The following is a 24,208-nucleotide window of genomic DNA, read 5'->3' on the forward strand; positions in this document are numbered from 1 at the left end:
GAGAGTTGCCATATTAAATAAGAGACACAAACACTGTTTTACAAAACAAAAATAATTTATTTACACAATTAAATTTGGATGTGTAACGACATCCTCTTTGTATATGCAATTACATGGAAACGATGTGCAAAATAGATCATGAATTTCAAACTCATGATTTCACCCTGCCAGGCTAGCAGACACACAGACGCACACACACACTCACATGATTTTATGTTGTGCACCAAATAAACACATCACTTTCAGTTCCTGAGGCTGTTGCCCTTTACTGTCTGAGATCATAACTGTGGAGATGATAATTCAGTGGCTGTGAAGGATAGATTTAAAAAAAAAAAAAGAAAAAACGTGCTGCATTGATCTTTTTCATGAATAACAACTGCACCAACAGCTGCGTCAGATCTTGAACGGCCCACTATAACTATATAAAGAGAATATCTATAGAGGATATCTAATGATGACAGTATGTTATGGGAATGTTTCCATAATTGTGACATGTCATATTTACACATGTAGTCATAAGGCGTATTACATGCTTTACACACAGCTGCTGGACTGCTGCGCTTCTCCCATAAAGAAATGATCAACACTGCAGTTTCTGTGCAAATTGATGCAGTTTCGCACACTTATGCATCTGCTAGCACACCAGAACAAGAGGACGGGGGTTGGGGTGATTTTCACACCACAAGGCTAATAGGTTACATTTGAGACATTTACTGGCATGTATGCAAGTTTCACTTTCACTTGTCCCCACGTTTAGCCCTTTGTGTATTTTCAAGCATAGACAGTGGCTTTAAAGACAAAGCCAGCAGTCTAGCAGGCTAATAATTGTGTGTGTGCATAAAGCAGGGGTCTATGTGAGACAGTACACAGTAACACGCAGTAGTTGTGTCCGTTCTGTAGTAATTCCTGTCAGTGCACGTGGCTCTAGCTTCTGCGCTGCACATAGTGTAGTTCTAGCAAATTTATAGAACGCTTCCGTTTATAGAACACTAAACCCAAGGCTAATGTCAATCATTCGCATCTTCATTAACAGCTTACGTTATGTAACCAGGTACAAGAATAACAAGAGAATGATAAACACTGCAGTTTCTTTAGTTATTTGTTATTTGAATGATTCAGCTAAAACAAAGGCAACAACGGTGGTCTGTCAGCTGTCATCGTACCAGTCTTTCAACAATCTGCATGTTTCAATAGCTGACAGACTGATTCTGTGAACAGGTGAGTCCATATTCTTGTGTGTAGGTATGTGTGGTTGTGCCAAGAAGGCAGTAAAAGGTAGTGTGTCTATGAAATAAAGCTACTATTACAATCAACCCTTCAAAATCTGCTTCAGTAAGTTGCAACTTTGTGACGCAGATTTTCCAGATCGACTGCTGAGTTCTAACAATATTGTCACATTTACAATCCAATTATCAGTAGTTAAAGGATTGAAATCCTTTATGTATACAGGTATACACCTTTGCTTATTTGTTTTTTCTATGCTGGTCTCTCCAGTGTCAATGTTGGCTGTGTTGTTCTCTGGCATGATTCCAATCTGCATATATTTAATGAATGTCACAAAGTATACACAGTAAATTACTCATGAATTATGAAACACTGTTAGGAGTTCAATTATAGCTTAATGTGTAATAAATGTTGTTCCTGTTACTGTAAAAGTAGACTGGTTGTTCTATCAACTGCAAAATTCGATATTAGTCCTGCATGCTTTGCATTGGGCCTTAAGTCGATTTATAGTCTTTCCAGATGTGCCAGTCAGTCCGGACTGACAGAACTGAAACTTTTTTGGTTCCAGGAGCAGCAGAGTATGACTAAAAGGTGATTCCTTTTGCCTGTTCATGTGTCAAACTAGACTTCTGTTATCACAGAAGCAACAACCATTCCCACTATCAAAACACAGCGTGGATGGTTCTTGTAATTCTTAAGTTTCTCTGTAGAGCAACTCCATCACATTAAGCAGAGGTCAGTTGATGATTCCAGCAAATGTGTTGATTGGTAGAGGAAGTCCTTTGCTCATGTATTTGGTTAGTCCAGCATCTTTGTCCTCACCCAAGTTGAGTTTGGACCTCATGGTTTTCTGGACGCAGTATCCAGGGTCAAGACACGGGAAGATCTCGATGCTGCAACACAAACATGTTTGAAATAATAGAGGAATCAGTTTAAATTGCACAGAAATTTAAGTCTAGATTCATCAAGACTGAGTTAAAGGACCAATTTTCAGATGTGAAAGGTCTTATGAGCTGCTCCTTATTTGCTATCAGACAGAACTGTTAACTCGTTACACACATCTTCAGTCTGACATTGCCTCCACTCTAACTGGTTGAGGGGGATTCGATTTTCCCTAACCAATCACCAGAGAGCAACGTATCTGTCTGGCTCATTTTTAGTTGACACTGATGCGTAGCCATGCCAACATACTTGTTTTGCCAGGGTTTTAAGAGCAGAGCAGAGCGAAATAAAAACAAACTATGATGTTGGGCGATATTGAGAAGACATGCCATCTATGTACAATAAATTTGTCAATCACAGGGCTGATAACAAATTCAAGAATATTATCCAGCAGCTCAAATGCGAAAGAGAGGCCATTAAGTGAATGTTTCCACACAGCTTGATACTTGACAACAGCTTGACAATGGCGTTAGTCCCACCCCTGGCGCTGATTGGCTAATTGTTAGTCCCCAGAGGCAATGATTGGCTAATCGCTTTCAACCAAGAAACTGCTGTTTCATGTCATGATGACAGACCAACAACCGTGAACTTGGTGGAGTGAGCAGATTCAAAGGTCTGGACCAAGGCAAACTCCCTATTCTTCTCTTGTTATAAAGTTATAAAATCCAATTGAGAATGACCCCAACAGATTGTGCCATTATGTATTTCCCTCCATTATTAACTTCAAATAATAACTGTAGGGTTCCACTTTAAAAACCCACCATGGCTGGTATCCTAAAGAGGCCTTTATCAATTGGAGCACTCTTTGATCTGCTGCTGCTGTTTTGATAGCAATGATGAATATCAACGATCATTTCTCTAAAATGAATGAAGTCACCTACAGTACAGCTGAGGAGAGTCCCTCTTACCTCTGCACATCTCTGTAGATCCTGCGACAGTCTCTGTCCAGTGTAACAGTGAACGATCGACTCTCCAAGGAGCGAATCTTAATGTTGCTGGTCCGAATCTTTGATTCCTGACAATTTTAAAATAAATGGACAAAAGGATGAATTGTTGTATAAAGCATTTACATTCCATGAGTTGATTTAACATGAACAGTCTTTGTAAAGGTAGACAGGAGACATCTGAGTGTTCAATAATTTGAGAGGTATTATGTGAACATACCACAGTGTTATTTTTACTTTTTGTTGGAGATTCATTCAACGTCAGTGTCAGACAGTTCAGATCTATGAGACAAAGGCAGAGAGAAAAAGAGAACGTGAAATAAGACGCAATAATACATTTTAAAAAACTTTGGAACATTTGATTGTTAGTATGAAATACTGAGATAATACTAAACCTTCTGTTTCATTGGAGGGAATAGCACTGATCTGAGCGCCTGACATCCTGACTGAGATTCCTTTGTCAACATCTCGGCCACTTAATGTCACCTGGACACACACACACACACACACACATACATACACAACACACAAGCGTCAGTACCCTCATGACAGTAATCTAATAAGGAAATAAAGAATCTAAAAAAGCAACTTACCTTTTTGTAATTCATGGAAACAACAGCTCCGCATGCCTCCCCCGAGCTCTTCTGTTTTTGTTTTTCTGTTTTAGAGACAGACATGTTAACAAACAGGTTTGTTCACAGTTACAGGCAGGGATGTGCATACACATGCAAAGCTGTGCACATAAAACACAAATATAAAAAGAAAGCAATTGAAAAAGTTCAAATGATCTACATGTATACCCAATCAATTTACCTCTCACTGATGCTGAGATTTGTTTGAACTCAGGAAACTCCATCTCCAAATGGGTGAGGAACACTTCTTCCACAGGATCCTTTGTCATGCTGGTGAATGTGATCTAATGGAAAACAAGCAATGTGAATGCAATGAATGTGAAATGTTTTTGTCACAAACTTTGGTATATATATATATATTGTATATTTGGTATAAAGCTGTTTAGCTCAGCAGAGGATGCAGATTGAGGAGTTAAACATAAAATATATCACACTACCTTCACAAAGTAGATGGTGAAGTAAACAGGCTGCTGGCCAGTACGGACATAGTAGGATATGACATCAGACACGAAGGGGTCTTTTGGTGTCCCTGGGTTCATCTGTTGCTAGAAAAAAACAGTCATGTAAAATTAGCCTGCTTGCTGGCATGATCTAACCACAAAGTAATTTTGGTCGTATCACGCGAATATAATGAGCATCACTAAAAGGTCAACTGCTTGTAGGTATTAAAAACAGTGCTTTGTAATTTACCAGCATTTAATAAACAGCCAAACACCTCTTTGTTACCCTGCTGTAAGTTTAAAGTGCTTATATTTTATATATATTTTAAGGTTTTGTGTTTCAATTTGAAAATCTCAACCATCCAAAAAGGTATTTATTTCCATTCTTGTGCCTTGAAAAGACAATTTTTCAAAGAGAGATGAGGATGGACGAATTAGAAAAAAACACTGAGAGGAAAAAACAAACATACAAAACATAAGTTTCAGTTTTGCTATACAAATCAGGTTCCATTTAGTCGAGAACAGAGAGGAAATGAAAGAAGAGGAGGACTTAGACAAAGAGCAACTCAGTTTTTTCCATGAAATCTCATAAACAGAAATGACCTCAAGCAATGCGACATAACACAGTATTGTATTGTCTAACAGTTTTAAAAAGTGTTGTCAATCTTTTCTTGGACTGTTACATCATTTTACAAATTATTAAATTCCACATCATTTCTTTTATAAATGTTCCTTTGTATTTTATTTCCTTTTTAAGGCTTATGGTCATGGGTGTCACCTGGCCTGGACATTCATGGTTGTAACTTTGAAGATTTTTTCTTTAGCCCCAATGAACGGAACAGAGGCAAGACCAATCAGAGAGGGTTTACAGGAAAATACGTGGAAATGGAAATTGGCTGACAGTTCACTGTCAATTCATTACTATGCCAATCGCTAGCTCATGGGTTGAAGCTGAAGCGGTAGACAAACATCCTCTCATGCTGAGCCAGGAAAACAAGGTGTGTAAATGTCTGTATGAGTTCCAACTTACATGAACACAATATGAGCAGAGCACAAGTTGTATACAGCTAACGCCAGCTAAACCGTTAGCAATGATAGCTTAGTTGTGCCTCCCTTCAGCTAGCAACACCAGACTAGCCTAGTCTTGTGTTAGATTCCCAAAAAAATGATATATTATGGGTCTGGTAATCCTACAAACAGTGACACCCGAGGCAAGTTTTATCTCCTTTGGCAATATTGTTGTTGTGACATTCATGCCAATAAAGCGAATTTGAATTTGAAATTTAAATGATTCAGATGTGTCACAATCACACATCACTGTAGATCAATGTCAGGTGTAATATACAGTAATTGTGTCTCATATCAAGTAGGTCCATCAGTAATAATTGTGTAACCAAATTTTGAAAGTTTACTCAGTCACTAAGAGTAAGTAGCTGTTTTCAACTCTCATTCATTGTAGGTTTTGAGGATTTTCTATCATGCAGGCCTAGTAATTATGGTAGTATGTATCTGGTATGACATTCTTTTTGGTTTGAGACATTCGAGAGGCTGGAATAATCTTGTGCCTTCTCCAATTTCCACATTTTTTAAGCGATGTGTAGCCCTCACTCAAGCCCTCATGCAAGAATGAAAAATGCATGGAAACAGTCTATTTAGAAGTACGTTTTTGATGGAGAAGAATTTGTGCTCAGCCCCTGATGTTTAACAGTCCAGCCAACAACCCCCGCTTCTGGTGTCAACACAGTTGTTGAGATGTCTTTTGAGTTCATCTCACTGTAGCTGTGGTTTCAGTGAAATCAACTTACTTATTTTCCTCGCAGTGAGAGATGTTATGCAACTTCCTGTGTTTCAAGTCATGCACAGAACACTTGCCATGTTGACTAAATGGGATGCGGTAAGGTGATGACATTTTCAGTTTCTGGTATGTACATGTGTTCGTCAAGTAATTAGAATCATAGTGTTCATAGGCTTTATCTAACATAGACCTGCTGTGAAAATGCATTTTCTTTTAGATGTCTTTTGAATCGTGTCATACCATCTTAGCCAGTTTGGGGATCATGCAGCCTAAACTCTTGATGTTACAGTTGTACCACGGATCCACCATACTCAAGTAGGAACCAAGAGTGCAGGGTTTTCCCTTGGATAGATGGACACTTTCCTAGGAAAAGGGAACATGAAAATTTAACCAAACATACATCACTGTTGCCAAACAAACAGCACTTTTGTTTTTTTTTTTACCTACAGCATGTTTTGTGTTTTACCATCAAATGAAGACTATTGAGCCTTTTTCTGATGCATTCTGTGCCTGGACTCTGTGTTTGGTATTTGTTCAAAGCAAATCATCATGAAAGTGAGATGTGGGCTATATTAGGCGTGCTTTCCTATTTGCATATGCATTTGAGGGAGGATAGTCAAAATAACAGCAAACACACACATATATATATATAGTTTGTTCAATAACTCCTATTGCATCATTAATACAAATATGCAATTGTTCTAAGGTGGAGGTGAGTATATTGAGTATTTCTATGCATCGTCACTACAGAATCACTTAAATAAACATACAGTGAAACAACACTAAGAATATGTCACATGTTGATCTGTCTTATTATCTTTAGAGGTGTGTTGACTTTCACAGGCTGATGGTGTGTTGACAAGAGGAAGTTGCCTTACCCTGACAGGAGAGATAGGAGTAGGAGCCCTGCAAACAGGGATGTAGTAAAACTGGAGGTTGACTTTCATTGTAAGAAAAAGCCTTCGCGCTTCCCTTTTCCTGCAATGGTGAACCAAACCATTCGTGAGAAGAGTAGAGCAGTTGTGCGCACGTATGACAATCCCAGCAGAAAGGTTTTCGATATAAACATGACATTTCCAAGAAGGGAAGTACAACTTCCTAAACTAGACTTAAAAAGAATCTAAAACAGTGATCTGATAGCTCTCCAGTTCAGTTGAAGTGATCAAATATCGTTGGTGCTTAAATTACACGTTATACAGTATGTAAGGAAATGCAGTGTCAGTGCATTTTTCAATGTGAACAAGCCCACTGTGACAAAAAGCATTTTTCACCTATATAGTTTTCTTGCATCAAAGATTTTCTTATCTCTGTACAGTTTACAGTCATCTCAAGGAAAATTATGAAATAATTTGTTACAAAACAGCTCATTGTAATGCTCATTATATTGTATTGTTGAGCTACTGTGTTCACAAGAAAGACCAGCATACATGATAACATGAAGACGTCACTTGCCAGAAAATATTATTGTCTACAAAACAACAGCAACAGTACAGTGTAACAGAGGTAAAAATCAAAAGCATCAGTCAAAACTTGCAGAAGCAAACAACTAATGGAGACAATACAGTGTTTTTACAGCTCAGTCGCATACAAAAGTTTAACCCTCTAGCTGCTTCCAAATAAACCTGTTGTTTATGTTTGTATCGCTCACCTGAAGAAGTAGTAGGCTTTGGCCAGGCGGCCCAGCACCCTGTCATCCCCCATGACGACTATTCTGGCAGTCAAGTGTCTCTGCTGCTTGGGGAAGGGGCTCTGCATTGCACTGCTTCCTGCCCGCCTCTGCAGAGTCGCCCCTCTTCTTCCTCCCCTCCCTCCACTTCCTCCTCCTCCGAGGCTTGCATGGTCTTCCAGGGTGTCCTGCATCAGCGCCATACTGTCCTTCACAGATGGTTTCATCTTGATGCCTCCACGCCGTGACAGCTTTGACGACTCTTGTTCACTGGGAGAAAAGAGGATCATTTTAAAGTAATATAAGGCTTGCAGACCAAAAGAAATGATGCAAAAGAGACCATTAAGAACGCTTGATTACATTTTCAAGTTCAGCAAATGACTCGCTCTCTGTGAGGATTGTCAACTGAATCTCCAGTGAATTTTAAGTTGATTTACATGGAAAGGAAGGTAATTATTCCAAAAACTTTGGAAAATAACTGGCATTTTGCATCTGCATTAATTACCATTAACTAACAGGTACTAGATTTACCTTTTGCACTGTTCCCATGATGCACTCAGGCTGGCAGCATCCAGAGTTGACACCGGGGATTGATCAGCGGTGGGGGGCAGGTCTCTTTCAATGCCGCTGTCGTTGGACATGACTGAGAAGCGAGTCTTGTCAGATGGCATCAGGTCAGGTGACTCATCCAGCTCAAAGTCCTCCTGCTCCGGGCTGAGGGAGAACTGATCCGACATGGAGCTGGATCGAAACCACTTGGCCAGCTCTCGCCCTGTCAGCACATTAACATGTGGATCAGGAGTCTCACATGGAGTAAGACAAAGCATAGAGATACAACACACACAACACTTTGTCCTTTCAATAACTGTCTCAGCTGCTTTTCACTGATGGCTGTCATACCTCATGTGGACTTAGCTTCACTAAGTGCTAAGTTTAATCATAGACAGACCACAGACATGAGTTTTCTGCCATGTGTAACTGCTTTGCTATGGAGCTGCAGGGTACACACACCTGGTCTTCCTCTGGGAAAGAACTCCAGTTCATCAACAGGGGAGGAAGCTCTGTGTGTAACATTAAAACACTACTGCTTCCATCTGAGGAATCAATTCACACATTTGGTCACCTCCTGCCTTGTGATCCCTCAGCATTTAATGCTTGTTAATGCAGCGCTACATACAGTGCATAGGCAATAATCGTTGTCCTTTATTTACATTAAGCAATGTTTTTTAGTATACAGTAATCTTATTCAACATATTAAGCAGTACAGTGTTTTATTTTTAATGAAACTGCTTCATCTACTTCTACTTTAATCATTTCCAACATCCAAGTTACACTGAATAATTTATGCTAATTGTCTAATAAGGCTACTGTCAGTGAATAAACTTTAATTTATCAAGCATTTAACTCTTTGTGAAGTGATAATAAAACTTGGCATCTACATGTGATGCTCTTAAACACTACAAAATATATTATATTTGCTGCAAAGAACAAAATGAGTCGGTGAAGTTAGAGAAATTATCCCAAGTAAAAGTTTTCATCTGTATTTTGGGTACATTTTCCCTTTATTTCAGGTTTCTTCAGTTCAGTTTTCTACAGTTTTAGTCTTATTCAGCTCAGCTGACAGGTAGTAACAACTTCCTCTAGACCCCCCACAATGTGCAGAGCCACTCACAGATATCCAGATCCTCTGTCCACAAGTGGAAGCTCATCTCTGGGTTGGGGAGAGGGCAGTCATACAGGGGTCCTTTTGACAATGGCTCTGCAATAAACACACATACATACAGAGGAAGAGAGAAAGAGGAAAAGACCAAAACTGTCACAATGACACTCAAAACAAAACAACCCCCCCCCCCCCCCCCCCCCACCCCCCACTTCCTCTCTGTCCATCCCTCCTCAGTCTCCCAGCTGGGATGAGGGGGGGAGCAGGTTCATCAGACATGATAATAGCGGGGAAAAGAGTGTATGTCACGGAAATAGATATCCGGAAAATTAAAAAAAAACAGACAATTGACTGCCACAGAGGAAACCAATAGATAGAAGCAAGGTCACATATTTGATCTCAGCTGAACAGCTGGCGTGTGAAGCACAGAAAACATGTCCATCACCTGCCATGTGTCCTCCAACAGTTCACCAAACACCACTGCACTTGCTTAGCAGCACAGATTACTGATTATGTGTTTCAGCAAAAGTAGAAATAGTGATACAAATGCATTTTTCAATATGCTCTATAGCAGAATAGCTTTGAGTTGCAACATTTTTCAGTAGAGAGGCAAGTTAAACATCATAAGCTTGAGCCAAAGGACTATTTCCATGTCACCTTAGATTCATCTTTACACTGCATTCATTTTATGACTTAAGTGGTTTTAATTTCATGCAACTAAACAGCACATCACCCTCATGTTTGGTCCACTTAATGCGGATCATTTTGCATGGTCAGAATGCATTTTACGAGTTCATATCAACATTAACAATAACAGATGACACAGTAACATCCTCGTCTCGTCATTTCTCTTTTTCCATTTGACTCCTGTCTGTTACGTAACCAGATATTACTGTGGTTCATGTGGTTCTCCCCCCTTCACTGATGTTTAGCTAAACCAATAAGTTGACTTATGCCTATAACACACAGCTGCTCTGAGAGCGGCTCACATATTCTCTGCTTTGCAAACTCAGCTTTGTTGCATTTCCTTTTCAGAGAGCCCCCCACCTGAATCTGTGTCAGTGACAATCTCACTGTACAGCTGCTGAAGACGGCTCCGCAACGTTCCACCGTCCCCCCTGCCGCCATCCTCCACGCTCTGCTCTAGAGTCGCCAGCACTTCCTGAAAGTACGGCTCAACATCATGACCCATGTCCTGTCACAAAACACACAAACACATGTGGGTGAACACACATGCACACGGGAAGATAAACACACACAGACTATTAATAGCAGAGGGGTGAAGGGTCCCCGGTGTGTGTGTGTATGTCTGCCCTCATGTGTGTCCTGCTGAGGTGTTACTTTAGGACCGGTGCCAGGAGACACTTCCACCATGCAGCACAGACAACAGACACATTCATTTGGGGAAGGTACTCTTTATTTCTAATCCAGGTGCTGCTATAATATACTGCTATAACCAAAAACAATCAAATGATTGTTAAACAGATTAGATATTAAACAGATTTAGTCTGATAGAGCACATTCTCACATTCATAAAGACAATCAATTAATGGGTTAATAATTGAAAGAGAAAATAGTAAGTATGCGGAAAAGCTGTTACATTTACTTTGCAAAGCATTGTGAGTCCAAAGTTTGTAGGAGAAGTAGATAGGCGGGGAAAAGCTGCAATCAACAAACACACAAAGCATAATAGCAGTGAAAACGACAACGATAGAGGATACAATACAACGGACAAGAAAGGAAAAAAGAGAACTGAAAGGAGAAGGCAAAGCGTGAGCAAAAAGCAAACAGTATTGCACGATTCCACTGACCTTCAGGGCCTGAGCCAGCTTCATCCCGTGGCACTGCTCTGCTCCTAAACCAGCCTGTATGGAGTGTTGGACCACAGTCCGCATGTGATCTAAAGGACTTAGAAATCCACCTGAAGCTGAAGCAGACGCCTCAATATCACCCAACAGGACTTGTGCCAAGGGATCAGTAAAGACCTCTGGGTCAGCCAGGACAAATACCCTGCAGGAATTTACATGAGAGGTTTGAGTAATGACCAGGGAAGGCAGGTTGACTAAAAGAAAATAAAATCAGCCGCCTTAGTAAATCTTCAATTTTCTGAGGCGTCTGTGTGTCTGTGTCCGTACAAACAGACATGTGATGCATTATTTAGTTATGACCTACCTCTCCTGAAAGGGATAGTGCTCATTTCTTAGTTTCTGCTCAGCTATGACCATCCTCTGGTACATCAGACCTGTGGATCAGAGTGGCGTTGAATGACAGTATGCGGTGGCAGAATCTCCATTAACTGACGCATGCTTGATGAATGCAAAATGTATTTAATACACTGACGTGGGGGGACAAAGAAACATCATAAAAACCATAATATGTTTTTCCATTGTATGATGTTCCTTGCTGCAGGACTGTGGAGGGCTGAGTCAAAGAAGAAATGCGCCCACCTAGTCTGACTGGCTGCTGAGCTCTGCAGTATCAGCTGCTTCCAGTCACATCTCTCTGGCTGCATTTTTTTTCTTCTTTCATTGTTGTTTGGTTTAATTTAGCTTTTATCTTTAATCTTTTTGTTTGGTAAAAATAAATCTTTACAATCAGGAAGCATATTCGCTCTCCCTTTTTGCCGTTCTTTGAACTGAGTTAGAACACAAAGGACATAATTGCACTGTCAACAGTATGTGTAATAGATAATTCATGTTTTGGTTCACCTGTCTTCATGGGAAATGACGGTATACAAGCACATCATCATAACAACACATCATTGTCATAGAGACACATATCAGCTGGTGGTTGAACTAACGCTAGGCTTGGGGAGAGGACAGGAGTAAAGACGGCCTGATACCGAGGCTTGTCAGGTCATAAAACATGCCTGCAAGTTTTATAGAATACTATATAATTCATCTCTAAACAATTACAGGCTATAAATGCTGAGTGTGCTGTACGATGCTGATTTAGCAGCTGGAGCTTCTTAATCTGTGAGTTCTGAAGTCAGTGAACCCGGATAGAAATGAACCGATCACCTCTAGTTTTAAATTTCAAACTACAGCAAGAGTTGAATAATACCTGGAATGAAGCGTTCAGTTTTGATCTGTCTGGTGTAGCTGAGGCCTACAGTGCAGTACGGATGAGGGAAAGTCAGGAGTCTCTTGCAAAAGTCATAAACCCGCTTGTACAGTTCATCAGGAATGTAGGCTGTCTGGAATTTGAAAAAAACACACACAAGTAGAGGTTACAACTAATGCTGGTAAGGAAAACAATTTACCGATTTCCTTTTACGGTTAGCGAACGGTAATTATTGTTGCTAAAATATGAGGAAAAACTACATGTGATTAAACATCGTAATTTCAAGGAACCACTTCCTTGTTCATATTTGTTCCTGGAGTGAAAACAAACACGTTCTCCTGTTTGATACTGTTTCAAGTAGCACTGATGGAAAGTCCAACATTTCATGCCTTTTAAGCAATGCATACATCATTTTCTGACATACTGACTCAAGAATATTTTTGATCAATAAAGCAACGTGTCAGTCTGGTGGATATATACTATAGATTTATCTTCCAACCAATCAGGATAACTTTACATATTCAATGATATAGATTGCTTGTAAGAGAGTAACAGGACAGATAGATGACCTACCCAGTATGGCTCTGTAGTGTAAATCAGTGTATAGAAGTAAGAATGAACTAATGTGAGGCAGCTTTTTCACAACAATGTGGCGAGAACACCGTACCTGAATGATGGCGTACATGAGTGTGTGGAGCAGAGGGATGATGTATTTGCGAGAGTCCCATCTCTCAGCCTGCGGAGAAAACACACACTATAGACTGAGGACTGTACACTGCTAGAGTCAATCAATCCATTAATCCATTAATCCATAATCAACATAAAATGAAACATAACGTCATAATGTCAACAGGACTATAGCAGAGGTCACGTACCTTCTCCAGCTCCTTTATCAGCACCCACACCAGAGATAAGCTGTTGGCAGGATTGTTTTGAACCTTTTTATGAAGCGTCCATCTCAGCATGCCTGCACACAGACACAGACGCATTCACACACACATGAGCCATTAACAGATGCACAATTTCCACAGCACTGAACACAAACTTGCTAAATGTGTCACTCTTTTCTCCATGACACTGCTAATTCAATATATATCTGATGACTAACAACCGAACAGCCCTCATACTGCTGACATGGCTAAATATTCCACTATGACAGTGACGCTAGAAATCTGGCTTCGTTAAATATCTGTCTAGGGTGGAAAAGTTTACGAGAAGGATTCAGATTGAGTTTTGGATTACTGTCAGAAAAATACAAAAAACAGGAGAACAACTGAGTTTCCTCTGAAAAACCACCATGACTATTAAACCACTGTAATGTGAATACATAATCTACATGGTCACTTTCTGAAAACTCTTAACCACAAGTTAAGTGATATAAAGAGTTGTTTGTGACTTATGTGTGAGACAATAGCAAAGACAGATAGAACTGCCTTAGTACTGAGAGGAAGTTCTTCATATCTGGTGGTGACATGTTCTGGTGTAGTAGATCATATTTTTACCTTTGTTGAGACAGTCTGGAGCCACTTTGTGGTCCGTTTCTTTGGGCAGCACAGCCTGGATGCTGCGGTACAGTTCTGGCTCTGGAACTGTGGGGGAGCAGCCGGCTGAAAATAAAGTCGAGAGTTTAGGCGTTAAAGTACAATATGAGAAGGTTTTGCTTTGAGTTTAACACAGCATGAAATCTTCTTGATGCATTCTTTTTCTACTAGGAATGTAACCGTATACATTTGCGTCACTGAGCACAGTGTGTGTTACCTGTTGGCTCCATGCTGCACAGACTGCTTGCGTTATCCCAGGGGGCCTTGTTGGTCATGTCTTACACGCATTGTGGGTCTATTAACTGTAATCAAGAAGAAGACATAGACAGGAAGTGTCACTCATGTTCTGTCAGATGGGCAGTCTCTGACTTTTGGCTTCTGACAGTGAATGTGGTTAAGTGGTGTGAAATTAAACATATATGTTCGATGGAACTATTATAAAAATCTATTTCTGTGTTCACAGGAAGGCTGACTAGAATATCATAAATATGTCTCTCCTCTCAATGTTTCTCTTTTGATATTGATGTGTGAAATATGGCACCTCTAGTTTAAACCTGTGTAGTTACTGCTGAGGGACAAAACCGAAAGCTCAGTGTCTAAAGTCCCTTCCACACACCCCCACCTCCACAAACACTTATACACACCTACCAGCATGTACTCATGCTTAGCAGGTGACAAAAGGTGCCCAACAGTGGTAAAGACCATTCCTATAAATGACTTTGACTCTTTTCAACCCTCACTTCCATTATCGCAGGTCCCACACAGGCTTGTGAGTCACCTCTTACACCTCCACAATATAAATTTATAGTGGAAATTGGCCAAAGCAACCTGAGCGAAAATTGCCCTCATGGCATGCGCTCTTTCAGATCCTTTACCATCGGATAGATAGAGCCGACAAATTAAATGTAAGACCGTCAAAACCACAACAAACATTAATCGCTAACTGCCGAGGGAAATGCAGTTTCCTGTCACAATTTATAAATACCTCACTTCTTATATACACAGAGAGAAGTAGATCAGATTATTTTGTTGCTTCGGCCCTTCTTGGATGAATTCTTAAAAAGCTCCACTCCGCTCTACTCTAAACATACTGAACATGAATCAGAGAGCTCATGAAGCTGATCATCATCATCATAAGAGCCCAGAGTTACAGAAACAAATCATATCCGAAACAGCTTGAAACCTATTTGCTTCATGGAACTGATTAATTAACTTCTTATCCACTAGTTAAAATAAATCAGCGTGTCTGAACATACAGCTGTAAACACCACACGAGGCGAAAAGTAGAGAAAACATTACATAAACTTACCCTGCTCTGTACAGACGCGGACCGAACAGTCCTGCATGTATCTGACATCCACACACCGCACTCTCAGTAGCAAAACTAACCAGTGTGTAACAGAGGGGGAGAGAGAGAGAGAGAGAGAGAGAGAGAGAGAGAGAGAGAGAGAGAGAGAGAGAGTGTGTCACAGGCGAGCGAGGGCGACAATTCATTGGTGGGTGCATTTCCTCTTGTGTGTGAGGGCATGAGTGAGGTAGTGACAGGGGATGAGAGCGCTGTGTGTGTGTGTGTGTGTGTGTGTGTGTGTGTGTGTGTGTGTGTGTGTGTCGGTGCCAGCGGCGTGGAAGGGGGGAGGCGGGGAGAAGAAAAAAGGGGGGAGAGAGTGTTCGTGTGTGCAGGTGTCGGAGTGAGAGTCATAACCTGTTTGAGTGTTTAGTTGGCTCAAAGCTGAATGGTGGATTTGTTTCCGTTTTCTGACTCACGACTGATTTCTTTGCTTTTCTAAACTTTTGCTCGTGGCATTCGGCTCTCTTTCGTGTTCTCGCTCTCCCTATTCCTCACTCTCTGACACACACACACACACACAGACACACACACACACACATCAGGGGTCATTCCACAGGCCGTATGTGTACAATGAAAGGATTTAGTGCGATGGATTTAGCCTTGATCCCTCTAAGAAAAGCAGCACGTTCAAAAACAGTGAGTTAACAGCGCTGCCTCAGCAGCTGAACGCTGCCTGTTTGACCACAAGTTTCCGGCTGCCTCTTGTGTATTCAGTCCCTGTCTCTCCGTCTCTCATTATCTCTCCCTGTTTACACCTTTTGTCAACTAACTGGTGCCCATTACGTAATATACATGACTCAAAAGATTTTGAGTCAATTTATTTTTCCTGTCACTGTCTTTCTCTTTCACACATACACGGACAGAAATGAAAACATACTGGACTCTGCGCACACACACACACATGCACACGAAAGCCAAAACGTTCATGTGCATTGCCTGCATGTCTCACCGCCGCCACACAGAGACACAAATTCTGTTTTTACCTTTTGCTAATAGAAACTATTAGTGCAGCGTAGGTTCTGACACACACGCAGCACTTCCTCTCTGTCAGAATGAGTGGGCGGGCGACACTATATTTAGAAAGACAGAGCGAGAGAGAGAGAGACAGTGTGAGAGAGAGACAGAGAGTCAAAAAAAGGCTTAAAAATAGATGCACCATATCATTCACTGCCTTTCCAAATAACTAGGTTGGAAAACCCATAGTCTGCAGAAAGTTCGCTGAACCCGTCAAAACAAAGACAGCATCATCATAGCTTTTTGATTGTATATTATGCTTATATTAAACAAATTATTTAAATAAAAGACTTTTTTTGTGGTTGCACATTGAATAGAGAATTTGATGTCTTATGCATGATTTCATAGCAACTTTCCAGCATGTAACCCTGTCTTTACTGACGGTGTCTTCACTGGAATTGGAGATGTTAATATTTAAATTTGTCTTTATGCAAAAAGACACAGTTTTATATTCGAGGATGGATTCGCAAGTTTTCAAGTCTCTCTTAAAATGACAGTCAGGAGCCCAAATGAACAGTGCAATGGGTTTTTCTTGCAATAATCATTCCTCCTGTTCATACTGGCTGTTAGAAGATCCCTTCATTATGCACTGACATTGTAAGTGATGGGGGCCAAAATCCTCAAGTTTATTTAAAGTTAATATGAAGCTTCAGATGTCCAAATGAGTCAAATCATGTTGATACCTTTCAATAATACGCTCTTTTTAGAGCCGATTCCCTATTTTTGTTCCCTAAAAAATTCCTAATTTCGTCTTTCAACAGGGAAACACTGACCGAGGAAACACAAAGAGGGAATTTGATGCTAAAAAGACTGTAAGACCCTCATGTAGGCTAATCTTCAGATAAACTTATAAATGCATTTTTGCACAAAATGACTATGTGAACACACTCCCATCACATACTGTGCATTGAAAGCACATGAAGGGGATCTTTTAATACTAACTCAGATTTTCCAGCAATGTCCTCCCGTCATTTTTATAAACAACACATGCACAGGAACGGTCAGGTATAGACTGCAAAATCCCTGAGATGTTTTTAGTTACTGTGAGACGTTCCTTCCTGTCACAGGTGCCAATAACATCATCCAAATAACCCAGATCACTGCTAACAAACAGAGCACAAGCAGAAAAGCTATTACAGGTACCAAGGCCACATGCCAATGAAACAAACTTCCGCTGCAACTGTTGACTATTTACGGTTGATGTGAATCAGTTCCTGATCTTAGTTTCAGCTGCCGTACACATCCATCTACACCTTCCCCATGTGGGCAGCCGCCACCGCGCATGGCAGCGGTCAGCCAAACAAATCTCAAACAATGCGGCCAAATAGAAAACAGGAGCGCTCATTTCCGTTCAGGCATACTGCAGATATCTCAGAAAACAGGAAGGACCTGACAGCGATGTGTGGAAGTGCGTTCATAGAGCAAAACAGAGGTGGTGCTCAGGGTGCTGCAGCAGGGGTGGGCTTTTTATGTGTGCTTTTGCTTGATTGGAAATCCCCCAACCTAGGATAGCATGGGCTAAATCAAGACAGATAGGCCATATCGTCTTTCACATAGAGAGCTGGACATAGAGTGCGGAAAGCACCAGCAGCGTTTATCCCCCATAGGCTACATATAGCTGACAATACAAGTACAGGTAGAGAGTGGCGGCATTTGAATTTCCTGGAGGGGAAATTCATGTCTGGAAGGGACCTGTGTGCATGATGCGTTTAATGATCTGATGGTAAAAGTAGCATCATACCTTTAAGTTTTTCTTCTCTCTCTATATCAAATACGCTTGATACAGATCAGTTGTCATCTGTACAGCATGTCATCTTGCTGTACAGCCAACAGTGCATTTTTCATTTTTGATTATTATCTGAAACAATATAACCAAAACAGCAACTCAATGTTGTGGCATGCATGTGTGACACATGCAAAAGTTGCACAGAAACCCCTAAAACAGACAACTTTTAATTTAGTGTGAGCAACGGGGGATATCAATCAAAGTGATTTCCTGCATCAACATGCCGGACAATGTGAGGAAGTCCTCTTGGACTGGTGGATGAGTGTGTGTTTGTGCGCGCTTTTACGCATGCATGCGTGTGTGTGTGTGTGTGTGTGTGTAAACCTGCCTGGTCTGACTGACCAGGGATTATTTCCTCCCCAGGCCCTGCAAACGTCACACTAATGACCAAAATATGCAACAAAAAAGGTGAGTATGTCACAAAAAAAAAACCTCAATGAGAGTTGCTGACTGGGGGAGTTAGTATAAATACGGCATCCAATCACAAGGTGAAGATTTATGCTGCTGCTGGGGGCAGTGTGCTAAATCCATCAGGCGAGAGGAAGAGGGATAGGAAGAGGTAGCAATACAAAGGGGGTTTCCCGAGGTGTGTGTGTGTCGTGTGGGACCTCTTGTGGGGTCTGTGATGGTGTGAACTGGGTCGATTGGTCCATCAGGGGTCAGTTAAGGATGTGGCATTTAGGAAGGAATAGGCAGCCTGCGATTGTCAGGAAGTTTTGCACAAATACTATGTTGAAACAAAAATGCAGATGCAAGCTGATAGGCACACATATGCACACACACATACACACAGTCTATAATGGTAAATGTCATACTGCAGACACACATGGTACAGTCCATCAAAGACATGAGCAGTGAGTTTCTACAATCTGAAACTCTCAACAGTAGTTTTCATTCCAATGTAGAACGTTTGCACCAAAACACTTTGTCGATTTCCAACAGTTTTCTGCTTTCCTTGAGCGCAGCACTTGTGCGTGTGGGCCTTTATTGCAGAGATTTTCCGTCAGTGTTTTGGAATAGTGATTAGATTCATTCTTTATGCATGAAATACTTCTAAATCCCTTCTTATTGAGGATAAAAACAGCTCTGAACAAAGAGAGTATTGTTACCATAGATACAGCTGTGGCCTCAGGCAGAAGGCCTGTGGATAACCAGAGAGCTGTGGGGAACATTGAGTGTGAATGATTTATGCTTTTCACTCAAACTCTTAATGAGACACAAGATATTTTTGTTATACAGATGTTATTTAGTCATCGACTGCAGTTCTGACTGACTTTGGCTTAAAAGACCTTGTTTTTTTGGGCCACTTGGGAAAGAAGTGATGATGAATTTCCATTTTTTTTTTTTTTTTTTGCCTTAAAACTATTTACAGACTTCCTCTTGGACTTTTCAAAACATTGCTGTTAAGTGTACCTGTTCAAGTGCAATATTTAAGCCACATACAGTGAGTCTTTATATAAATAGTTAATAACCCTGCTTCAGTAATGGACAAAGTATGAGACATTCTGTAACCACATATTCTGAATATTCTGCAACTGACGTGTGTGGAAAAACAAACATGCTGAGGAAAAAAGTCAAAAGTGTGCAGACAAATGTGAGGATTCCTGTGGATTGTCCGTCTCACCACCCGGCAGACCTTATTTAGCAACTGTGGGCATAATGAGGAAACGCAATAACATAGTGGTAAAATTTCACAGAAGGTCACTGAGTGTAAGTGATCTATCTGCTACAAGCACAGGATGTACCAAATGCGTCACATCGACATGATCAGCAACGCAAATAGACACACACTTGGCGTGAAACAGCCTCAGCCACGATGGAGACTGCTTTCCAAGGAGCCCACAGGTACACAACCGTGCCAAGAAGTGTCGCCATTTGTTTTCTCATTCCTCACAGTGCAAACACAAGGGTGGTGTCTCAATGTGAAGAGAGTCTGCGGCTGTCTGCATCTTGGCAGCGTGTGGGATAAAGAGTGTTTTGCAATAACTTTGGGAAAGGCTGTCATTTACTGGAAAACCTCGGGTCAGCTTGTCTGGGAATACTTGCCAGTTGCAAGTTCCTCAACCGACTGTGCTGTTGTCAGAAATATCAAGTGACACATGAGTGCATGACTGTAAACATGAAGGGTTTTGCCGAGCACTTTGTTTATAAGGCATTATGTCAAGTGACTAAGAGATAGCTTGAATTTATCAGGTCATCTGACTTAATTGAAATTGTCAACTGAGGCATACACATCTTGTGTCAACACAGCCTTAAGACATGGAGGCATCTATTTGATCTAACTGCACTAGACTACTGTCCTTCTCAAGCCCTAGAGGGGAAAAAGGAGGACAAATGGATTTATTGAGTTGTTTTCCTCTGTAGCAGGAGAAACTACTGTCAGTCGTATTTGCAGCATGTCGTAAGTCAGCTCAGTTTGTTTACTGATTTCACAATTAAAAATAAATTAATTGCAGAGTCTTGTCGGAGTTCCTGTTTAGGTTGGTAAGGGAAACCAGTTTTCAAACAGAAACCACCATAAGTGCTTCCGCTCATCTCTTCCAAACCGCCTCTGGAACATCAGCATTCCTTCCAAAGGCCAAATACTTCCTTATAGCCCGCAAGTGTAATGCTCTGTGTGTCTGACCCTCTGACATCACTGGCCTCATGTGGGCTCACTTTTTGATCAACTGATTAACAACACCACTACGAAATGGGTCCAAATGTTGCTTTTAAGTGAATGAGAGGACTGAGAGGTCTTTGTACAGAAAGGTCACAGCGATGACACATGATGTTGACCTTTATGGTGCGCAGTGGCACAATAAATCACACCCCATCCATCCAGCTGTCGGAATATGGGTCTAATTTTAACAGAACATGAAAGGATGATGAACTCTGGCCTCGTCCTCCACACTGATTAAAAATATCACAGATCTGACCGCAGACCTACATAAAGGAAACTGATAACTTAAAAACATTCATTTCAGCACCACCCCTTTAACCCACTGGTGATACCACATAACCATAACCGTCCATGGTTTGATTCCAGTCCGGGACCTTTGTTGCATGTCATCACTATTCTCTCCACCCATGTTTCCTGTTACTGTCTGTCAGCACTTTCAGCTGTCAAATAAAGGAACAAATGACAAATGAAAAGCTTTAAAAATACAACAACAACATTCACTTCAGTGTGATTAAGGATTAGGATTCAGTTGGTATGTATTTTTGGGAAACTTTTGTCTTCGTTGGCATTTAAACACTGACTTAAAGCTGCAATGATTAGTAGATTAAGTGTTAAGTTGATCGACAGAAAATTAATTGCCAACTATTTTTTAATTAAAAAAAAAAAATCTCTGATTCCAACTTCTCAAATGTGAATGTTTCCTGCTCTCTGAAGACCCCTTTGATTGTAAACTGAACGTCATTGGCTTGTGGACTGTTGGCCAGGACAAAAGAAGACATTTGAGCACGTAACCTCGGGCTTTGCGAAACAGTGACCGACATTTTTCACCATTTTCTGACATTTTATGTCTAATGACTAATCAATTAATCGAGAAAACAGTCACATTAATCAATAATGAAAATAGTGGAAGTTGCAACACCAACTGACCTGGTACTTAGAAGTGAATGACTTCTAAAAAACCGGTACACCATCATTCTGATGTCATGATACTATGAATTGACAACCACCAGGACTAGTATTGCAGAAGTTGCTTAAGATACATACATCAGATGACTGTTAGATCCTAATCTAAAGGAAACTAATGCAGATGAGAGGATACCAACTTCTCGCTAACTATTAATATTCTACAGTAGCTAATAACTTGGTTTCCATGAATGTTGGCTATTTTCACGCCTTGGTGGTTCACTTTTTCATGTGAACATTTCTCTCCTGAGAACAATTGCAGACCAGAGTTCGATTCAACCGGACTAACCAACACAGATTTGAAACACTGTAGTGCCCCACATTCAGATCATTTGGCTCCAGATAGGCCGTTGTTTATTGATGAAAAAAATCTTGATACATGTGTGTTGTTTTTCACCATTACGTTAATGCAGAGGTTGTGCGGTTAAGCTGATGTTTCATGACAGGTGTGACTGGTGTGACTGTGTCCTATGATGTACTTATTCCAGTCATTGCCTCACCACAACAGATATCCAAAACATGTTTTTTTGGCTGCATTATCTTATCGTAGGTGTTTGTATCATCACAGGAATTGTGGCTGTGTGGTTTTACTCTGCAATCATAAGATAGTTGGATATGGTGATGACATTGTGTAAAGGTGAGTTTAAAATCACAATGGAGATCACACTCATCTCCACATGGACTTTTTCCTCCTCATGTGAATTAAGAAACTAGATTACCAGCATTTATCTAATAACCTACATATTTTCTGTCACTAGGTCACTGTTTTCTCGTCTCTGACTGCATGACCTCACCCGATGGTTGACATCACCGGCCTGAATTTGATCAAGATTGGTCTGATGGTTTTTAACTGGGCGTTGTGTAAAAGAAGTGGAGGGTGTGGACCTCTTTGTTTAGTCAACATATGAAATTTACAGGGCCTATAAAGATTTAATGTGAGCCTTATTGCTAAGGAAATGGCCTGTAAATGATCACTGGCTTACTTTATGAATGAAAACATAATTTACAAGGGGGCTGATATAATATATTAACATATAAAGTTATATATAAGTATAACTAATATAATAACACAAAAATACACACAGACACACAGACTGGAGCCACCTTGCATCCACTTAACCACAAAGTGGTACCAGGAAGCTCTGATCTAAAACAAGGAAGCCGGAGGAAATACAGCTGTGCTTTTAGACCCCAACAGACACAACAGAGAGCTTGGGCTTCAATAGGATCAGGCACTGTTATCAAACCCTTGTTATTATCTCAGGAGGGGTAAAAAATAAACCGCCGTCCCTCGTGTCTTCCCGTGTCATAGGGCATGATGTGTGGACGTTTGTTTATAGCTTCACTTCCATATAAAGGAGCTCATTCACAAAAAAAGAGAGGCTTCTTCAGAGGAGCCAACTGACAAGTACAGCACATTAGCAAAGGAATGACCGGTGAGCAATATCAGTCAGATGCTGACTGATAACAAACCGCTGCCATATATCTTATCTACTTGGTACAGTTAGCTACTGACTGATCAGATAATATGGCTCATCAATTATGCAGAACGTAAACATCATTAAGACAGCCATAAACAACAGCAAAAAAACATCCCTCAAATATAAACAGGTAGGGAAGAGACAAACAGCAGACAAGATAGATATAAACAATATAAGACTTAAGCTCAAATATCCACGCACAGTTTTATGTAAAACGAAAATAAATGTAACGCTAACTAATTACATCTACATGCACGCGGAACCATTAAGCGAACATGAATTTCATCACCTGCAGTATTAGCTTGCTACAGTTAACAGTATTCGACGTTAACTTTTCTGCGAGTAAGCAGACAGTGTACTATAAAGTACAGATGTAAAAAAAAATAAAAATATTTCTTTATAATTGGGAAAACTTGCCTGCAATTAAGTTGTACAGACTACTCCATCCGCCAACTGTCGCATCCCTGTCGGTGACACTTTACTCGGCTCCCGTCAACGGTCCGACAGTGAAGCTGCTCTTTCGACCACGCCCACTTATGCAGCCGACCAATAGCGTTTCATTAAACGCGTCACTACGATGATAACCAATCAGGTACAAAGTTTATAAAGAATGAAATAGATAGATAGATAGATAGATAGATAGATAGATAGATAGATTGCCTAGTAAAGTAGCATTGCAGTTATCCTTCAATACTTTCCTCATATATTACTAATATGAGGAAAGTATTGCTTGTTGATTCCTGTGCTCTGGTGGGAGTATTCAGATCCCTTTAATTTAAGGAAGCAATTCCCCAATGTAAAACCTTGCCAAAGTGAAAGTATTAAAGTATTACTGTATCAATGAAATCTATCAAAAGTAAAAGTACTGTTGCTCTTCTGTCTTACAAGTATTCATCAGCTGCATCATCAGCCTACTAATGCAGATGGCACACCTTTTATTTATTAAATGTTGTTTCCTGACTCATCCACCTGCTCAAAAACGGTGTCAGCGTATATCAGTATCAATATAAATATCAGTGAATCTCATAGTTTGTAAAAGTACTCCTC

At 40.5% G+C, this 24,208-nt stretch overlaps 1 protein-coding gene across 4 annotated transcripts; it reads right to left on the reverse strand.

Annotated features, from left to right (window-relative positions):
* Window positions 1-53: 53 nt before the first annotated feature.
* On the reverse strand, window positions 54-23,671 carry LOC121886788 (phosphoinositide 3-kinase regulatory subunit 6). 4 transcript variants are annotated; one of them, XM_042397123.1, is made up of 22 exons: window positions 16,239-16,320; window positions 15,217-15,291; window positions 14,125-14,209; window positions 13,869-13,973; window positions 13,242-13,333; window positions 13,034-13,102; window positions 12,367-12,499; window positions 11,476-11,545; window positions 11,115-11,313; window positions 10,351-10,498; window positions 9,316-9,402; window positions 8,175-8,415; window positions 7,626-7,913; window positions 6,856-6,955; window positions 6,218-6,340; window positions 4,180-4,287; window positions 3,924-4,026; window positions 3,704-3,768; window positions 3,506-3,596; window positions 3,331-3,392; window positions 3,075-3,181; window positions 55-2,117 (listed from the first exon to the last, which is right to left on the reverse strand). In XM_042397123.1, the coding sequence occupies exons 3-22, from the start codon at window positions 14,180-14,182 to the stop codon at window positions 1,961-1,963; spliced, it is 2,406 nt and encodes an 801-aa protein (XP_042253057.1). In that variant the 5' UTR covers window positions 14,183-14,209; window positions 15,217-15,291; window positions 16,239-16,320; the 3' UTR covers window positions 55-1,960. The 4 variants fall into 4 exon arrangements, with proteins under 4 accessions (XP_042253065.1, XP_042253057.1, XP_042253037.1 ...); XM_042397131.1 differs by lacking the exons at window positions 15,217-15,291; window positions 16,239-16,320 and adding an exon at window positions 23,579-23,671 and having other exon boundaries at window positions 54-2,117; window positions 4,180-4,281; XM_042397103.1 differs by lacking the exons at window positions 15,217-15,291; window positions 16,239-16,320 and adding an exon at window positions 23,579-23,671.
* Between the last annotated feature and the right edge of the window lie 537 nt (window positions 23,672-24,208).

Source organism: Thunnus maccoyii, chromosome 2 (genome assembly GCF_910596095.1).
Source record: "Thunnus maccoyii chromosome 2, fThuMac1.1, whole genome shotgun sequence".
Lineage (NCBI taxonomy): Eukaryota > Metazoa > Chordata > Actinopteri > Scombriformes > Scombridae > Thunnus > Thunnus maccoyii.

What these genes read in the sequence shown, in the direction of transcription:
- LOC121886788 (XM_042397103.1), bottom strand. Translation starts at nt 14,182, where the DNA reads ATGACCAACAAGGCCCCCTGGGATAACGCAAGCAGTCTGTGCAGCATG. An exon ending in TGTCACTGACACAGATTCAG is followed by an intron (nt 9,403 to 10,350) that starts GTGGGGGGCTCT and finishes TGTTTATTGCAG; the next exon opens with AGCCATTGTCAAAAGGACCC. An exon ending in TCACCATCTACTTTGTGAAG is followed by an intron (nt 4,027 to 4,179) that starts GTAGTGTGATAT and finishes GTTTTCCATTAG; the next exon opens with ATCACATTCACCAGCATGAC.